Below are 15394 nucleotides of genomic sequence, written 5' to 3'. Positions count from 1 at the left end.
GAAGGGTGCTGGTTCAGATGTTGAGGCACTCAAGAGGCACCACAGGTCTGGGAGCAAAAAGAGCTGCAAGAGGCAGGCACAGAGCACCAGCCTGTGCTTCCCAAGGCCCTGCACTTTGTGCCAGGGGATCTTGCAGGTCTTCTGATCTCACTAGCGGTTGGAAAGATGCAGTGTGCTGTGTCACACCCCTCCTTTCCTCCCCCCAAATACCCAATGCCCAGCACAGCTCAGCATTATGGCACAAGAAACTGCAAATCCCATGCTATCAGCATCCGTAACGCAAAGCCCACGCTTATGGTGCTGATGCTTGTGTTTAAGCAGCATTAACATTCAGTCTGGTAACAGGCAGTAAAGCAGGTTTATGGCTTGTAGTAAAGTCAAAGAATAAAGCCCCTGTTTATGACACAGTAAAAGAGACTTATCTGGCTGGTGAATTTTTGTTTGCACAATTTCTTTAAAATGCCATATTCTGGGAGCACTGGAGAGCGGGTGCTGGTGAGGAGGGGGGCTGTGTCATGCTCTGGGGGTGTGTGGGGACACTTCTCCCATGTAATGTACTGTGTCCTCCCGTGCAGGATGGTGGTGTACAGCGGGGACACGAACCAGTCTGCCGTCCTCTACGACTCCCTGCGTGCCGACAGTGTGCCCTTCGAAGGGGTGATCAGTGACGGCTCCTCCATCAGGATTGACTTCCTCGCGGAGGAGCCTGCAGCTGCCACGTCTTTCAACATACGCTTTGAAGGTGATGTGCTCTCATTTTGGTACCCCTGAAAGCAGCAGGCTGGCCTCAGCCAGTGATCCCGTGCCTCAGGATGTTTGGGCAATTAACAGGGATACAGCTGTAGGAAGGGTCTTGGCTGCCCCTGGCATGGGCAAACATGGTGCTCTGCTGTGCCACTGTCCCTGTGCTGCTGTATTAGTCCCGCAGGAGCCCCATGCCTCTGAGCAAGCTCAGTAACACAGTAATCCCAGGGTGGATTGCTCAGCAAATACAGCAACTGGCAACACAGTGAGTGTTACTGATGGTGATACACAATGGAAGTGGGGTTTGGTTAAGCCTTCATGGCTCAGGACAGATAAACTGTTGTTAATCCTAATTGCCTGTAAAATACGCTGTGGAAGAGGCCATCCGTGCACGGCAGGGTTGGAGGGATGGGTTTCTAGCTGGGGCCAGCAGCAGAGCGCAGGGCTCATCTAACAAACCCCCAGAGGTGAGTGTGTGAGGAGCGGGGGAAGGCAGCGCGTCCCCCAGCCAGCTCCATGCCCCTATGGCTAACGGGGGGTTCTCTTCCAGCCTTCGAGCGTGGCCACTGCTACGAGCCCTACATCCAGAATGGGAACTTCACCACCTCCGACCCCACCTACAACCTGGGCACCACTGTGGAGTTCACGTGTGACCCTGGGCACTCCCTGGAGCAGGGCCCCGCTGTCATCGAGTGCGTCAACATGCGGGACCCATACTGGAATGACACGGAGCCGCTGTGCCGAGGTCAGTCCTTGCACCGTGGGGCAATGTTGGGTAGTGTGTGCCAACGACGGCTGAGCCCTGCCTGCCTCTTGCTCCCACAGCCATGTGTGGTGGGGAGCTGACTGCCGTGGCCGGGGTGATCCTGTCCCCAAACTGGCCGGAGCCCTATGCGGAGGGGGAGGACTGCATCTGGAGGATCCACGTTGGCGAGGAGAAGCGGCTCTTCCTGGACATCCAGCTGTGAGTAGCTCAGGACCCTGGTGCCTATCTCTGCCCTGCCAGTGCTCAGCCTGCTTTGGTGCAGTAACTCCACTCCCCTCGCCCCAAGGACCCGCACTGTTTCCCTGTTCTCCCCCTCAGAGCTTTCCTAACCTCCTGTGATGCACTTGGCACCCAGGGGGAGGTCCAGGGCAGTACCCAGTGCTGCTCCCTGAGTTTAAAGCTCTGTTAAACCATCCATTGCAGTAGTTAATTGTTCCTGAGATGGCTTCTGAACTCCTCCAGAGCGAAACCACAGGCAGTTGGTGCCACAGCAGCATGCGGTCACGTGCAGCTCAGAGTGACACACAGTGCCATCACAAACTGGTTTGTACGGGGCTAGGAAAGTCTGGGACATCCATGAGATGGAAACCTCAGCTCGGTCTTTGGCTTGAATGTGATAGAGGCACTAAGGGAGGGTGAGGGGCAGAGGGAGGCTCTGCCCAGCCCTCTCTCCTGTGTCCTGCCTTCTTTCTCTTGTGGGACCAACATGTCTTCACAAAACACATCAGTTCCCCTCCTGACTGCCAGCCTGGTAATGCGCCTTTCGGTGACGTTGCTCGGAAAGCTGCAGGGAGCAGAGCAGAGCTACCAGCAAGCCCTGGCTGTGCTGTCCAGGCATGGGCAGGCACGGCAACACTCACTGCACATGCCGGGGGTCAGAGGGATATAGGATTCAATGCCAGGCTGGGAGCCCTTGGCATAATAATGCCGCTGATGCAAAGGGAATCTCCTTTGAGGCTATTTTTGATTTTCAAGAGGGCACGTTTCAAGTAGGGGCTTAGAGTCATCAAGATTTTAAAGCTTCCTGTAAAATCACAAGTCAGAGCTCCCAGTGCACCTCTCCCAGCTTTGTGGGTGCTTGGGCTGAGCAGAACTGGAGGCCAAGTGATTTGAAGTCATCAGACATAAATGTCACTGAGGAAATCATGTTTGACAGAAAGCAGAGATTTACTACAAATGTCAGCTTGCCATGGGGATTAGCTGGGCGCCTTCCAAGAACATTCTTAATAAAACATTTGGGGATCAGCTCAGGCATCTCCAAACAAGGCTGAATTAGTCAGCCAACATGAAGGGCAGGGGTCCTGCAGTGACCAAGCGTGGCCTGGGCTCACAGGTATCGTGCATGCACGGCCGGCTGGATCCTGCCTGTGTGCAGGAGCCCAGGCTTCGCTGGGAAAGTTACTTCAGCCTGAAAGCTGATGGAGTGTCCTCCTGTGGGGCCAGCAGCATCTCAGTGCTCTCCCCCTGCCCCTCTTCCCCAGGGGAAGGGGAGGACGTGGTGTCTCTGCCCCAGCCCCTCCTATGCTGCCAGGTAGCAGAGCGCTGGGTGCTGGCTGTGCTCCCCAGCACCGCTGAGCCTCACCAGCACCCAGGATGGGGCAGGATGAGCAAGGGGAAGGTGAAGTCTGTGCCCACTTTGGGGGTGATGTGATCATTTCACCCACACCACCAGCACTGAACAGGCAGCCCGTGGTGGGGCTGCAGGGACTGCAGTGGCAGGCAAAACAGCCTGGCAGCAGGGCTGGCTGCCGGGGCGGGGGGCGGCGGGGCAAGGTTTGCTCCGGGATGTGCATCCATCACCTGCCCTTCGCCTGGGAGCGAGGAGAGAGCCCCTGGTCCCCTCCTGCCCGAGGGGCAGCCGCATCCCTGCTGCAAAGGGCGCGGAGGGGGCTGCTGCGGGTGCTGGCCCTGGCTCTGCAGCAGGGTTGGCTGCCTGCCCGGCCTGCGTCCCCTGCCCCCCTGCCCCCCCTGCGCCCCCTGCCCCCCTGCCCCCCCTGCCCGGCATCCCGCCGCCCGCCCCGCCCCGAGTGCCCCGCCCCGCCCGCGCCGCCGCGCGCCATCCGCGGTCCGGCACCGCTCTCTGCTGGCCGGGCCCGGGCGGGGAGCGGGGAGCGCCCGGCGCGGGGGCAGAGCTGAGCAAGGCGGGGGCGCCGCGGGGGGGACGGCACTTTGCACGCCGTGGGCAGGGTCCGGTGTGGCGGGTACCGGTCCGTCACGGCGCTTTGGGCCGCCCCCGCCCGAGCAGCCGCCGCACTCGGCACGGGGAGGGGGCCGGGGTGAGCTCTGGCGGGGGGGGGCTGCCGGCAAAGCAGCGCTGCTGGCCTGCTGGGGCCGGGCCACAGCACAGCGCTTGCCCAGCCTGCCTGGGGATGGGACAGGGGTGGGATGGGATGGAATGGCACAGGGATGGGGATGCAGATGCCGATGGGACTGGGACAGTGATGGGGATGGGGATGGAAAAGGAATCACCATCCCTGGAAGTATTTAAAAACCATGTAGATGTGGTGCTTAGGGACATGGTTTAGTGGCAGACTTGGCAGTCCGGGGTTAACAGCTGGACTTGATGATCTCAAAGCTCTTTTCCAACCTAAATGATTCTGTGATGGGGATAGGGGTGGGGACAGGCCACAATGCAGGTTCGTTGCACTGCAGTGCTGGAGTAGGCAGTCACCTCACTGCCCCTTCAGCCCAACACCATCGTGTCCTACCTGGGCTCCCTGCCCAAGCTGCTCTCTAACCAAGCTCTCCTTTCCAGCCTGAACCTCACCAACAGTGACATCCTCACCATTTACGATGGGGATGAGCTCACTGCTCACATCCTGGGGCAGTATGTCGGCAGCAGCGGCCCCCAAAAGCTGTATTCCTCCAGCCCCGATCTCACCATCCAGTTCCACTCAGACCCTGCTGGGCTCATCTTTGGGAAGGGGCAAGGATTCATCATGAACTACATAGGTAGGAAAAGCAGGGTGCTGGGTGTGTCCCCTGCTCTGCCGCTGCAGTGCAGGTGGCAACTGTGACATGCAGCTGGACCACGTTGTCCAGGTGCCAGGTTTGGAAGCAGGAAGAATTGCTGTGACACCAACACTTCTTTCCACATCCCACCGAGCTCCTGCAGAACCCCCCAGCCTCACTGCAGGTCTCTGAGTCAGACAGCTCTGGGGTGTCCCTGTGTGTCTCCCCTCTTCCAGGCTGGCAAGAAGACAGTGGCATTTTTGGTCCCTGTTGGCCCTGGTTTGGCCCCGTGCAGAGAAGAACAGGGAAAGAAATTGCTGGAACTGGGGATGCAGGATCCACTCGCACTCTCTGTCAGGCAAGAAGCTGATGGTACTGAGGCACTGCAGCAAGGTTTCCTCCTAAAGGAGGTTACTGAAGGCAGTCCCCAGGTGGGCTCCTGAGATGGATGTTCCCAGATCACAGCTCCTTGCTCCAGAGAGGCTTAGACTACATCTGGAGATGCCTGTTTGCATCGTCCTTTGGTGCAGCCATGTCTGCCAGACTGGGGTGGCTGGTGCCCAAGGAAGGGACAAGGACTGGGAAGGGCACTTCTTCCCCACGGCTGCCCGCAGCCTTGCTGCCTGCCTCTCCCTGCACCTGTCTTCCCCTGGCAGACTTCTTCCAAGTGTGTTTTCTTCCCACTGCTGACAGCTCTGGTTATGACAAACCAGATCTGCAATGCAGATCACCTGCGAGGCTGCAGGTCCCCTCCTCGGTGCACTGCAGCACATGCGGCCGAGCTCAGCTGTGGACACGGGGCTGGGGAAAGCAGGGCAGAAACCCCTCACCGGAGCAAACCAGCCGTGCCGTGACCATGGCATCTGCACCATTCCTCTCCTGCTCCTCCAGCCAGAGCTGAGCTTGGTGTTCCCAGGCTGCTCTTTGTGTCCTGACCCCAGCACAGACACTGCTCTTTTTCCATCAGCACAGTCCTTCGCCCACTTGTAGGGTCAGGGCTGGGGAAGCTTTAAAGAGCCCGTTACCCACGTGGTGCCCCTTGCCTCTGCCCAGGGGATGCCACCCGTGGACTGGGCTGCCGGCTGTGGCTGTGCCGTTTGTGGTGCGTGGGGCTGGAGGGCTCTCAGGGAGGGACAGGCACTTGGGGAAGTGCTGTGGGTCCACACGCAGTGGGTCCAAGGAAGGCTGTGCCGTGGGGTCCCACTTGTTGGGTGACAGCCAGCATCTCTCTTGGCTGCAGAGGTGTCCCGCAATGACTCCTGCTCTGACCTGCCCGAGATCCAGAATGGCTGGAAGACCACATCGCACACGGAGCTGGTGAGAGGGGCCAAGATCACCTACCAGTGCGACCCGGGCTATGACATCGTGGGAAGCGACACCCTCACCTGCCAGTGGGACCTCAGCTGGAGCAGTGACCCCCCCTTCTGTGAAAAGAGTAAGTGCTCTGGGCAACGCGCTGCTGTCCCCATCACATCACATCACATCACATCACATCACATCACACACCACTTTGTACAGCTGCTGGTCCCCGCTGCCATGCCAGGACTCCCCTCTCAGACAACCTGTTTTCCCCAGTTATGTACTGCACAGACCCAGGGGAGGTGGAGCACTCGACCCGCCTCATCTCCGACCCGGTGCTGCTGGTGGGAACCACCATCCAGTACACGTGCAACCCAGGCTTCGTGCTGGAGGGCAGCTCATTGCTGACCTGCTACAGCCGCGAGACGGGGACACCCATCTGGACCTCGCGGCTCCCACACTGCGTCTGTAAGTTCGGGCCATTTCCCACAGCTCGGCTCTTCTGCCTGGGGGTCCTGGGAAGCCCTGCCCTGCAGCTGGGACCTTCCCCAGCCCCATGGGGTGGAGCAGAGCTTTGAGCTACCTGAAAGCGGGATGGGGTGAGATCTTGGGTGCTTCCCTGCTGCCACCCAGGCTCCTTCTCTCCCTTGGCAGCCCTGGGGCTCACTCTGAGATGTGTTCCCTTGCAGCTGAGGAGTCACTGGCCTGTGATAATCCAGGACTGCCAGAAAACGGCTACCAAATACTTTATAAGCGCCTTTACTTGCCAGGAGAGTCCTTGACCTTCATGTGCTATGAGGGCTTTGAACTCATGGGGGAGGTTACCATCAAATGCATCCTGGGCCAGCCGTCCCACTGGAGCGGACCCCTGCCCATCTGCAAAGGTAACAGCAGTGGTCGCTGGGGAGGTGCGGGGACCGGCAACTCCTCTGACCCCAACCTGGGACAGCCGAGCGACCTCCGTCTGGCTGCAGACCCCCAGCGGTTCTCTAGCTGGGAGCTAAGGTCATCTGAGACCTGAGTGCTTTTCTGGATTTGTGCTGAGCAAGCTCTGCTGCCCCGGGGAGGGGGAGCAAACCCTCCGGCCCCGTGCCGTGCCGTGGTGCAGGGCAAGCCTTGCTACTTGCTTGCTTTCTTTGCTGCTTCCCATAGCGGCTTGCTCAGACTCAGCAGGGATGCTGTCCTTGGGCACCCACTGAGATGGGAGAGCTCAGCCCTAGGAAACCCTCTAGGTGCTGGTCTGAGTAAGGTCTGGGGTTAGTGTGCTTTCTGGATGCTGGAGAACCCTCCATTGTGCCTAAGCTGCAGGGATAAATTGTTCTTAATTACTACTTTGAGAATAAGTGGAGACCTTGTCTCTTGGGCAGCAGGGCTCTCTGGAGGGTACCACCACCCCAGGCAGAGCCGTCCTGCAGGTGTCTCGCTTGCTCAACCTCCTCAGCCCCATGCACCTGCTTACAGAGACTGAGAGCTTATTAAAAACTGAAAGTTTGCAGCGTGGCTTGGAACCAAATGGGGCAGGGAAAGCCTGGGCCTGGGCTCCCCATGCGGCCAACACCTGCCAGCCAGTCAAACCCAGTTACATAGCAGTAACTCTCCGTTTCTCTTCCAGTGAATCAGGACAGCTTTGAACATGCTCTGGAAGGTGAGTGACTTGCATTTGCTGGATGAGCCCTGTGCAGGGCCCTCAGCCAGAGCCTGTGTGGAGCCCAAGGGGAGGGTGGGGAGAAGCAGAGGCAGAGAGGGGATCACAAGGTGCTTGCAAATGCCAACATAATAGATCTTGTCCTTTTAGTAGCAGAAGCTGCTGCAGAGACATCGCTCGAGGGGGGAAATATGGCCTTAGCCATATTCATCCCGGTGCTGATCATCTCCTTGCTGCTGGGAGGAGCGTACATCTATCTCACAAGGTGGGGTGCAGAGTCAGGCTGGGGGGCTGGTGGCAGAGCCCCCTGGGGATGTGGCCAAGGCTGGCTCAGCATCACTATGCCCTTGCCAGCCGCACACCCTGGGCACGGTCCCAGGGAGCCAGGCATTGAGCTCCCACTCTGGGGTCCCTGGAGTGCTGGTGGGGAGCTGGCATGGGGGGGATGTGGAAGGACGGGGGTGGTTGTACTTTGTTCTGGGGTTGTGCTGTGCAGCCCAGGGACTCTTGCGTCTCCCTCACAGGTGTCGGTACTACTCCAGCCTCCGCCTGCCCCTCATGTACTCCCACCCCTACAGCCAGATCACAGTAGAAACAGAGTTCGACAACCCGATTTATGAGACAGGGGTGAGTCCTGCTGTGCCCGTTCCTCTCTGGGGACCGTCGTGCTGAGGAAGTGCGGGTTTTGCCAGGTGTGCAGCAGTAGGATGAGTCCAGCCATCCTGGTGCTGAGTAACGGGGCAGGAGGCTCCATCCCCGTCGGTTGCTCCCGAGGGGCCCGCTGGGCTCCAGCAGACAGGAGGAGGCAAAGGGGGCTGCGGGGTCCTGGTAGGCACTGCTTCCCTGCGAGCAAAATGACACCCAGGGCTTCTCTTGCCGCCTGGGAATGGGAAGATTATCCTGAAATGCAGCTGCTGCCCTCAACTGGCTTTTTCTTCTTTTCAGGAAACAAGAGAATATGAAGTTTCGATATAAGGACATCGGTAAGAGAGTCTCCGGCTGCGAACTTAATGTGCTCTCATAGAACTTCCTCAGTAACTAATCCAGAGACCACGTGGAGTTTGGTTGGACCCCTGGACCTGCTGTTGTCTTTCCTTTTGCCTCTTTATTGAAGATTTTACTGTTTTCTTCACTGTATTTATTCTATTTAAACTGCGATAGGTGTGCTGCAGAGCCCTGGGCACAGGCAGCAGTGGGAGCCGGGGCAGAGCCAGGTCCCGGCGAGGCCAGGGCAGTGTGGGGGCACATGGTGTCCCCCCCGGCACAGCGGCACGGCAGCACGTCCCCTGGCACTGTCCACACACGTGCAGGGTTTTTTTTGCGGTTCTGATGTTGTTAAAAATTAAAAATGTCTCCATTGCAAGAGCCTGCAGTTGATTGCTGGGAGCTGAGGTAGGCGCAGCGTTTGCCACAGGGTCCTGCTGGCACTGCCAGCCCTCCCAGTCCTGCAGCTCCCGGCTCCCCGAGCCCCCAGTGGGACCTGCAAGGCGGGGGCTCGGGGGCCTCTGTGCCACCAGTGCAGGGACCATCCTCACTGTGGGGAAGTGGAGCGTGGCTCAGGAAAGCCGCCTGCCAGTGCGGAGCCCTGCTTGCTGTGCCGGGGAGCAGGGGACAGCCTGGCACACACGAGGTACACGCCACTTTCTTTTCCCATTTTGCTTTGGATGCTGGAAAGGCAGTGACCCAGGACCCACAGCTCTACGGAGAAGCACTAACCAGTGCCCCCCAGCAGCCCATCCCAGCAGGGCACTGCCGGGGAGCCATGCGCAGCCTCCCTGCAGCAAAGGGGAGCTCCGCAGCCAGTGCCTCTTTGCTCACAACAGTTGTTCCTCAAACACTTGCCATGACCCATGCCAGGAACCCCCCGATCCCACTAAAGGCTGGAGGTCACCCCTTGCCCCCAGGTAGCATCTCAGGGTAAGCAGGATGGACTGGGCTCCTTGCTACCACTCCCGCCAGCTGCGGAGCTCCCCTTTGCTGCAGGAGGGTCCGCTGCCTACCCCAGTGTGTGGGCAGCCACACCAGCAATGGTGCCAGGCAGAGATGGAGGCAGCACAGCCCACTTGGTGCTTCCCACCCAGACCCCCGTGGGTTTGCAGCTCCCACCCGAACCCCCTGGGCTGGCACCTTGCTGGGCCTCGCAGCTGGGCAGGAGATGAGGAGGGGCAGGGGATGAAGGTAGAGGTTTTTTGGGGTAGAAATAACAGGCAGGCAGCATGGCCAGGCTCTGGCACGGGAGACCAGCCTGCAGGGAGCAGGACAGGCAGAAGTCAGCTCATCAAAGCTGGGCCCATCACAGGCAAGTCCCAGTTCAAGCCTCAGCATCCCCTGCACTCCTTTGCTGCCTTCACCCCTGCCAGAGCCAGACACTGGTGGGGCTGCCCCCCATCTGCAGGGACACAGACCCCAAAGGGCCATCTCCTCCCCAGGCCCCCCATGCTGCCAGCCCCCCAGGCAGCGAAGCCACCAATGTGTCCTTGGCTGCTGATGTCCTTCTTTTGTCCTTGTAGAACAGCAATTGTAACCATGGGAGGCTGGTTTAGTTTTGGGACGGTTAGTGCATCTCTGCAGTGTACAGCTGAGACTTAGTTTTTTTCCTTTAAAAACAATGAATGTGTGTTTGTAATTTGTAAAGGTTAAAAAAAAAAAGAAAAGAAAAAAAAAAGAAAAAAATGTGCCAAAAATGTACTAAGCATTTCATTTCCCTTCATACATGTCTGTTTTTATAAGAACAATGTGAAAATTGCTGGGATTAAATATTTTTGAACATGATGAAGTACTTCCGTGGGAAGCTCTAGCTTTCAATATAACCTCAATACAAATTGTTCTGTATTTTTAAATGTCTGAAATAAGTTTGCAGAGACCTGGACAGCAGGCAGGCCCTGCTGCACAGGTGCAGGGGGCTACAGAGGGGCAGGAGAGGCCGAGTGCCGCACACCTTGCTGCAGGATGGCGGCCACATGCCTCTGGCTTGGCTCTGTGTGGTTTCCAGGGGCCAGATCCTGAGCTAGCCAAGCCCTGCGGGAACATGGGGTGAGTTGGTACGACCCTGGGGGCGTTTCATCTCCTCGGGACACCCCACGGGAGCTAGCACTGGCTCCCCCCACACCCAGCCTCATCCCTTTCCTGAGCGTTGCCCGTGCTGCAGCCACAGCGATGCCTCATGAGGCGGGTGGAGGGTCCTGCCCTGAGGTGTGGGGACCACACTGGAGACCCATGGACAGAGGATGTGCAGAAGGTTTGGGGTGGAGACCCATGGCCGTGTCACAGAGGATGTGCAGAACGAGGGAGCCCTGTCAGCAAAGCCCCTCAGGGCAGGAGGCCTTTGGGGACCCATCCTGCCTGTGCCCTGCTCACCCTGCAGCACAGGCTGTCACCCAGCAGCTCCACGGCACGTGTGCCAGCTGGGGCAGGGGAGCTCCCCAAAAGCACAGGGAGAACATGGGGGGGGGGCTTCCTCGCCTGCCCCTGTACAGCTCTGCACCGGCTGCATCCTGCACTGCTGCAGTGTGGAGCAGGCAGGCACAGCTCCAGAAAGATCTCAGGGCTGGGTGGGAAAAATGGGGAGCCTCTCTGGGCTGAGCTGCTCCAGTGGGGGCTCATCTCTGCCCCCCACCTGCAGGAGGTTTCTCCCCCAAGCAGCCCTCTGAAAGCCAGCCAGGCCCTGCCGCATCCCTGGAGAGCTGAAAACATAAAAAGCATCAGGTGTGCACAGGGCAGGGTCCTGCCTGGGGGAACCCCAGCTGCCTGCGGGATGGCCCCAAGCATGGCCCCGCTCCAGGAGCATGGTGATGGGATGGCTGCTGTCACTGCCTTGCTAAGGAGCAGGGCCACCGGGAAATCCCAGGATAAATACCTTTTCCTGACACCTGCAGAGTCCCAGGTTTCCCTGGCAGTGGCGATGGCGATGGCCAGCAGGGAGGGACAGGGATGCACAGTTCACCCAGCACCCTGGGAAATGCCCAGGGAAACCTGGGGCTGCCCGTCCATCCCTGCCCCTCCCCACATGAAACAATAAAATAATCCTGCACTCTCCAAATGTGCTTTTTAAAAAGGTTATGATGTGACATAAGACAATAGCTTCGTCTAGCAACTGTCAGGCTAATGCACAGGGGGGCGAAGGAGCCAAGGCTCTGATGCAGAGCATTCCTGAGGGAGGAAGCTTGGGTTATTTTTGGACAGAGATTGCAAGAGAATTAAAATGAAGAGGGAAAAAAAAAAAAATCTTGATGCTGCTGTTCCTCCTCCGTGACGTAAAGCAGGAACCAATCTCTGGCCTCGAGCTTTGTGCTGCAGATTAAGCTTTGTCTGGGCACAGCAGCCACAGCCATTACCCACCTCTCCCCTGTGGCAGGCGCGAGTGGATGACACAGTGTGCTTGTCCCCTGGCAGTCACGTAGCCAAGGGACCCCCACGTCCACCCACCTGAGCTCAAGGGCAGAGCAGCAGGGACCCCTCGCCTCCTTCCCGTCCCTGCCCAGCCCCAGCGCAGGGGCTTGCAGTCCTCAGCCGGATTTCACACAGCCATTCCTTGGTTGCGTTCCTGCGCCATGGCCCATCGCGGGGTTATTTCTCAGCAGGAGCCAAAGCAGTCGGCGAAGCATGCTAAGGACAGAGAGCTGGGGCACCAGTGGGGCCCCAGCCCCCCTGCTCTGCTAAGGGCAGACCGGTCATGGGGTGCCCGTGGTCACTGGTGTCAGCGGTGACAGAGCCCTGGGGCTGGCGCTGGCACCCTTCAGTGCAGAGGGAAAACAGCAGTAGGGTGGAATATGATCAAAGAGGAAAGAGCAGGGGGCTCGGGGCTGGGCTGGCAGAGGGGGCTGGCAGCACAGCAATGCCCAGAGGTGGAAATGCTGAGGGACGAACACAGGGCTGAGCAGTAAAGCCATGCTCCGAGGATCCTGCTCATTGCCTGGGCACAAGCTGGTCAGGAGGGGACTCAGGGAACAGGAGCCTGTGCAGTGTGGGTCTCCTCAGCTCGGGAAGCACAGGGAGGGCCCCCCCCGGGAGCACTGTCCCAGCTCCAGCCTAAACGCTCGGGGAAATCCTGGCCCTGGCAGAACACAAGCACAGGTTTGGCTGCAGCCACATCCTGGCAACGGCTCAGGGGGACACCGGGTGGTGTCTGCCCCAGGAGTACATCTCAGGAAAGGGAGAAGGGATCACTGGAGCCAGAAGGCTGCCACACAGACAGGGTTCCTGCCAGGGTGCCGCTGGGCAGATCTGTGCCAAGTGCATCCCAGGGCTGTTCCCAGCCCTTCTGCCGTGAGATAGTTCCTGTGCCTGCTCTTGCTGCCTGCTTGGCCCCTGCCAGACCCTTCTGTCCCTGCCTGGAGCCCCGTCACCCTTCCTGGTGCTCAGGTGCTAGCAGCGGGGCAGGGCTCACGCCTCCATCCCGCAGCTGCCCCATGGCTGTGGGCACCGGCAAGAGAGCGGCAGCAGAGGCAGGGCTGTGGGGTGGGTGCTTGGGGTGCTGCAGGCTGGGGTCCTGCTTGCAGTGCTCCAGGGGATCCCAGCTGAGCCATCCCAGCACCCCTGCCTCCCAGGAATGACCCTCCCCAGACTGGGGAATCACCGAGGCCAAAGTTCAGAGGGACCTGTGAAGCACAAACCCAAGAGGAGGCTGGCAGCAGAATTAACCCTCGCAGCACCCCTGCCAGCCCCTCAGAAGAGCACAGGGCAGAGGCATCCAGCCCCTGCACCCTCAGCGTGTGGCAGGCATGGGTGGTGCAGGATGTGTTGCAAGAAACCTCTGTGCTGCATGCTGTGGACTTAGTATTACTGGGGAAATGCACACCAGGGAGTCAGGATGAGACCCCCAGTCCTGCAGACCTCCAATTCCGCCTTATCTCCCCGGAGCTATGGGAAAGCTGCACAGCAGACCGGTTGCTGGAATGTGTGCAGTGTTGGGAAGGCGGTTGCTACACCTGAAGGGTGAAGAACACCAGATGACATCCTAAAGGCAGAGGAAAGACAGGGGCAGCTCATCCCACAGAGACAAGATGAGCAGCAGAGCTGAGGATCAGGGTCTGGAGGGGCCCAACAGGGAGCAGAGAGCAGAAGGCAGACAGAGGGAAGAAAGGATGGGAGAGTCCAGAGCCTGGTGCCAAGAGCCAGCAGACTCTGTGACTGCCAACAGAAGGATGCGCTGTCTGCCAAGAGCAGGCAGGAGCTACGGGGTGAGGCTGAGATGGGTCTGGGAAAGAGCAGGAAGGAATAAACTCACCCTTCTTTCACCCTGCAACATGCAACACTGCCAGAGCCCTGCAGAAGCAAACTGGGGTGGGGATGTGCTTGCGGTAGCACAGGGAAACAGCAGGAACAGACAGGATGCAACAATGTGCCAGGAGAGAAAGCAAGGTGCAACTTAGGTTTGCGGCAGGTGGGGATGAGGTTGCTCCAAAGCAAGCACACACACCTGAGGGGCTGAGCAGAGCAGCCTTTACTTCACTTCTAAAACCCAGCCCAAGCTGTGATGGGTAGCTACCTGCAGCCATAGGCTGGCTACCTGCAGCATGCAGGCACCGGATGGCAAAACCTGTGAAACCAGGCAGGGCTTCTCCCACATCGACACACGTCCCATGCAGCTCCACATGGCACTCTGCCACAGGGCAGGACAGCGCTGCCAGGGCTCTGCCTGCACCCGGGCTCTGCCTGCACCCGGGCTCTGCCTGCGCTCAGCTCAGCCCAGCAGCTCATCTGGCACCAGGGGGAAAGGTGGAGGGAGGGCTGGACCACTGGTGCTCCTGGGGACCCTGGATTTGGCAGTATTCACTTAGGTGAATGGGAAATGGAGTGGGGAGGAAAAAAGCAAGCAAGCAGGAAGCAGAGAGGCTCGTAACAAACTGTTTCTCCACCAGCACTTAAAAGTTGTTAAGGGACACCCAAAAAATACTACTTCCTCTTTGACCAATCTGCAAAGCTGGTCTCCTCTTTTCCATAGGGCCAAACCCTGGGCGCAAGGTCAGCTTAAAAAGGGAACGTTTTGCCAACCCCTTTGGCTGGTGGGACTGGCTGGCGCCAGGTGTGTGTGGGGAGGCTGCACTTCCAGTCCATCTGCTCCAAGTGCTGAACTGCTGCTGTTAGACACGGCTTTGGGCTGCTGGGGCTCTGCAGCTCCTGTGCCCGCTGCCTGCGGGCTCTCAAAGGCAACTCCCAGGAGCTGAAGCTGCCATGGCCTGGGAGCCTCAGCCCCGACAGAACCCACAGCTGAATGAGGAAGCACCTTGGAGCAGTGGGAATGGGAACAGGAGATGCCAGCAGACAGGTTGTCATTTACTAGTGGAGGGACCCTCCTAACTTGAGTGGCAGGAATTGGCTGTGAGTGTAGAGGGGGGCTCACACACTTCTGCCACCCCCTGGGAATGCCCACATCCCCTGGGGCTGCCTCCCCAGGCATCTGCATCCATGGTGCTGCATCCCAGGTGCCCCCAGGCCAGCATCTCCTGCATCCTGGGAACAGCTTCCCTCCATCCCAGGTGCTGCAGCACACCCTCACATCCTTGTTGAGGCATCCCCTGGCTGCCTGCATCTTGGGCATTGCCTCCCTGGGTGCTCCTGTCCCCTGCATACCAGATGTGTGCATCCTTGAGGACCAGCAACCTCTGCATCCTGGGTGCTGCATCCCCAGATGCCTGTATCCCTGCAGTCCCTCCATCCCTGGGTGCCTGGACCCAGCATCCTGCTCATCCCAACTGCTACATCCTTAATAGTCTGTGTCCCTGGAGCCAGCCAGCATCCTGTCTCCTGGGCGCCTGCATCCTTTCTTGCATCCACCCCTGGGACAGCAGTCCCGGGGCCAGCATCCTCCGCATCCTGACGGGTGCAGCCCCCAGTGCCTGTATCCTTGGAGCCCGTTTTCCCTGCGTGTCCTCCTGCACCCCCATTCCCCACCCCGGTGCCTCTGCACCCCCTGCATCCCAGCTGCTGCAGCCTCAGGTGCCCGTGTCCCCGCGTCCCCGCACCCCGGGGTAGCCGCAGCCGGGATG

General features: G+C 59.1%; 1 protein-coding gene across 3 annotated transcripts in view; it reads left to right on the top strand.

The window, feature by feature from the left end:
• Window positions 1-10099, top strand: part of SEZ6L (seizure related 6 homolog like) — a 50845-nt gene extending 40746 nt beyond the window's left edge. For 2 of the 3 annotated variants that reach the window (XM_055797972.1, XM_005230511.3), the window contains 11 exons: window positions 576-742; window positions 1295-1489; window positions 1570-1708; window positions 4266-4462; window positions 5703-5897; window positions 6038-6229; window positions 6451-6645; window positions 7374-7406; window positions 7557-7671; window positions 7931-8033; window positions 8352-10099. In XM_055797972.1, coding sequence (XP_055653947.1) covers window positions 576-742; window positions 1295-1489; window positions 1570-1708; window positions 4266-4462; window positions 5703-5897; window positions 6038-6229; window positions 6451-6645; window positions 7374-7406; window positions 7557-7671; window positions 7931-8033; window positions 8352-8381 — 1561 coding nt within the window. In that variant the 3' untranslated portion in view covers window positions 8382-10099. The remainder of the gene's footprint in view (window positions 1-575; window positions 743-1294; window positions 1490-1569; window positions 1709-4265; window positions 4463-5702; window positions 5898-6037; window positions 6230-6450; window positions 6646-7373; window positions 7407-7556; window positions 7672-7930; window positions 8034-8351) is intronic. The other variant, XM_055797973.1, reaches the window with a different exon arrangement.
• Window positions 10100-15394: the final 5295 nt, after the last annotated feature.

Source organism: Falco peregrinus, chromosome 2, assembly GCF_023634155.1.
Source record: "Falco peregrinus isolate bFalPer1 chromosome 2, bFalPer1.pri, whole genome shotgun sequence".
Classification (NCBI taxonomy): Eukaryota; Metazoa; Chordata; class Aves; order Falconiformes; family Falconidae; genus Falco; species Falco peregrinus.
The sequence above is the reverse complement of the archived record's forward strand: the minus strand, read 5'-3'. Positions and strand labels throughout refer to the sequence as shown.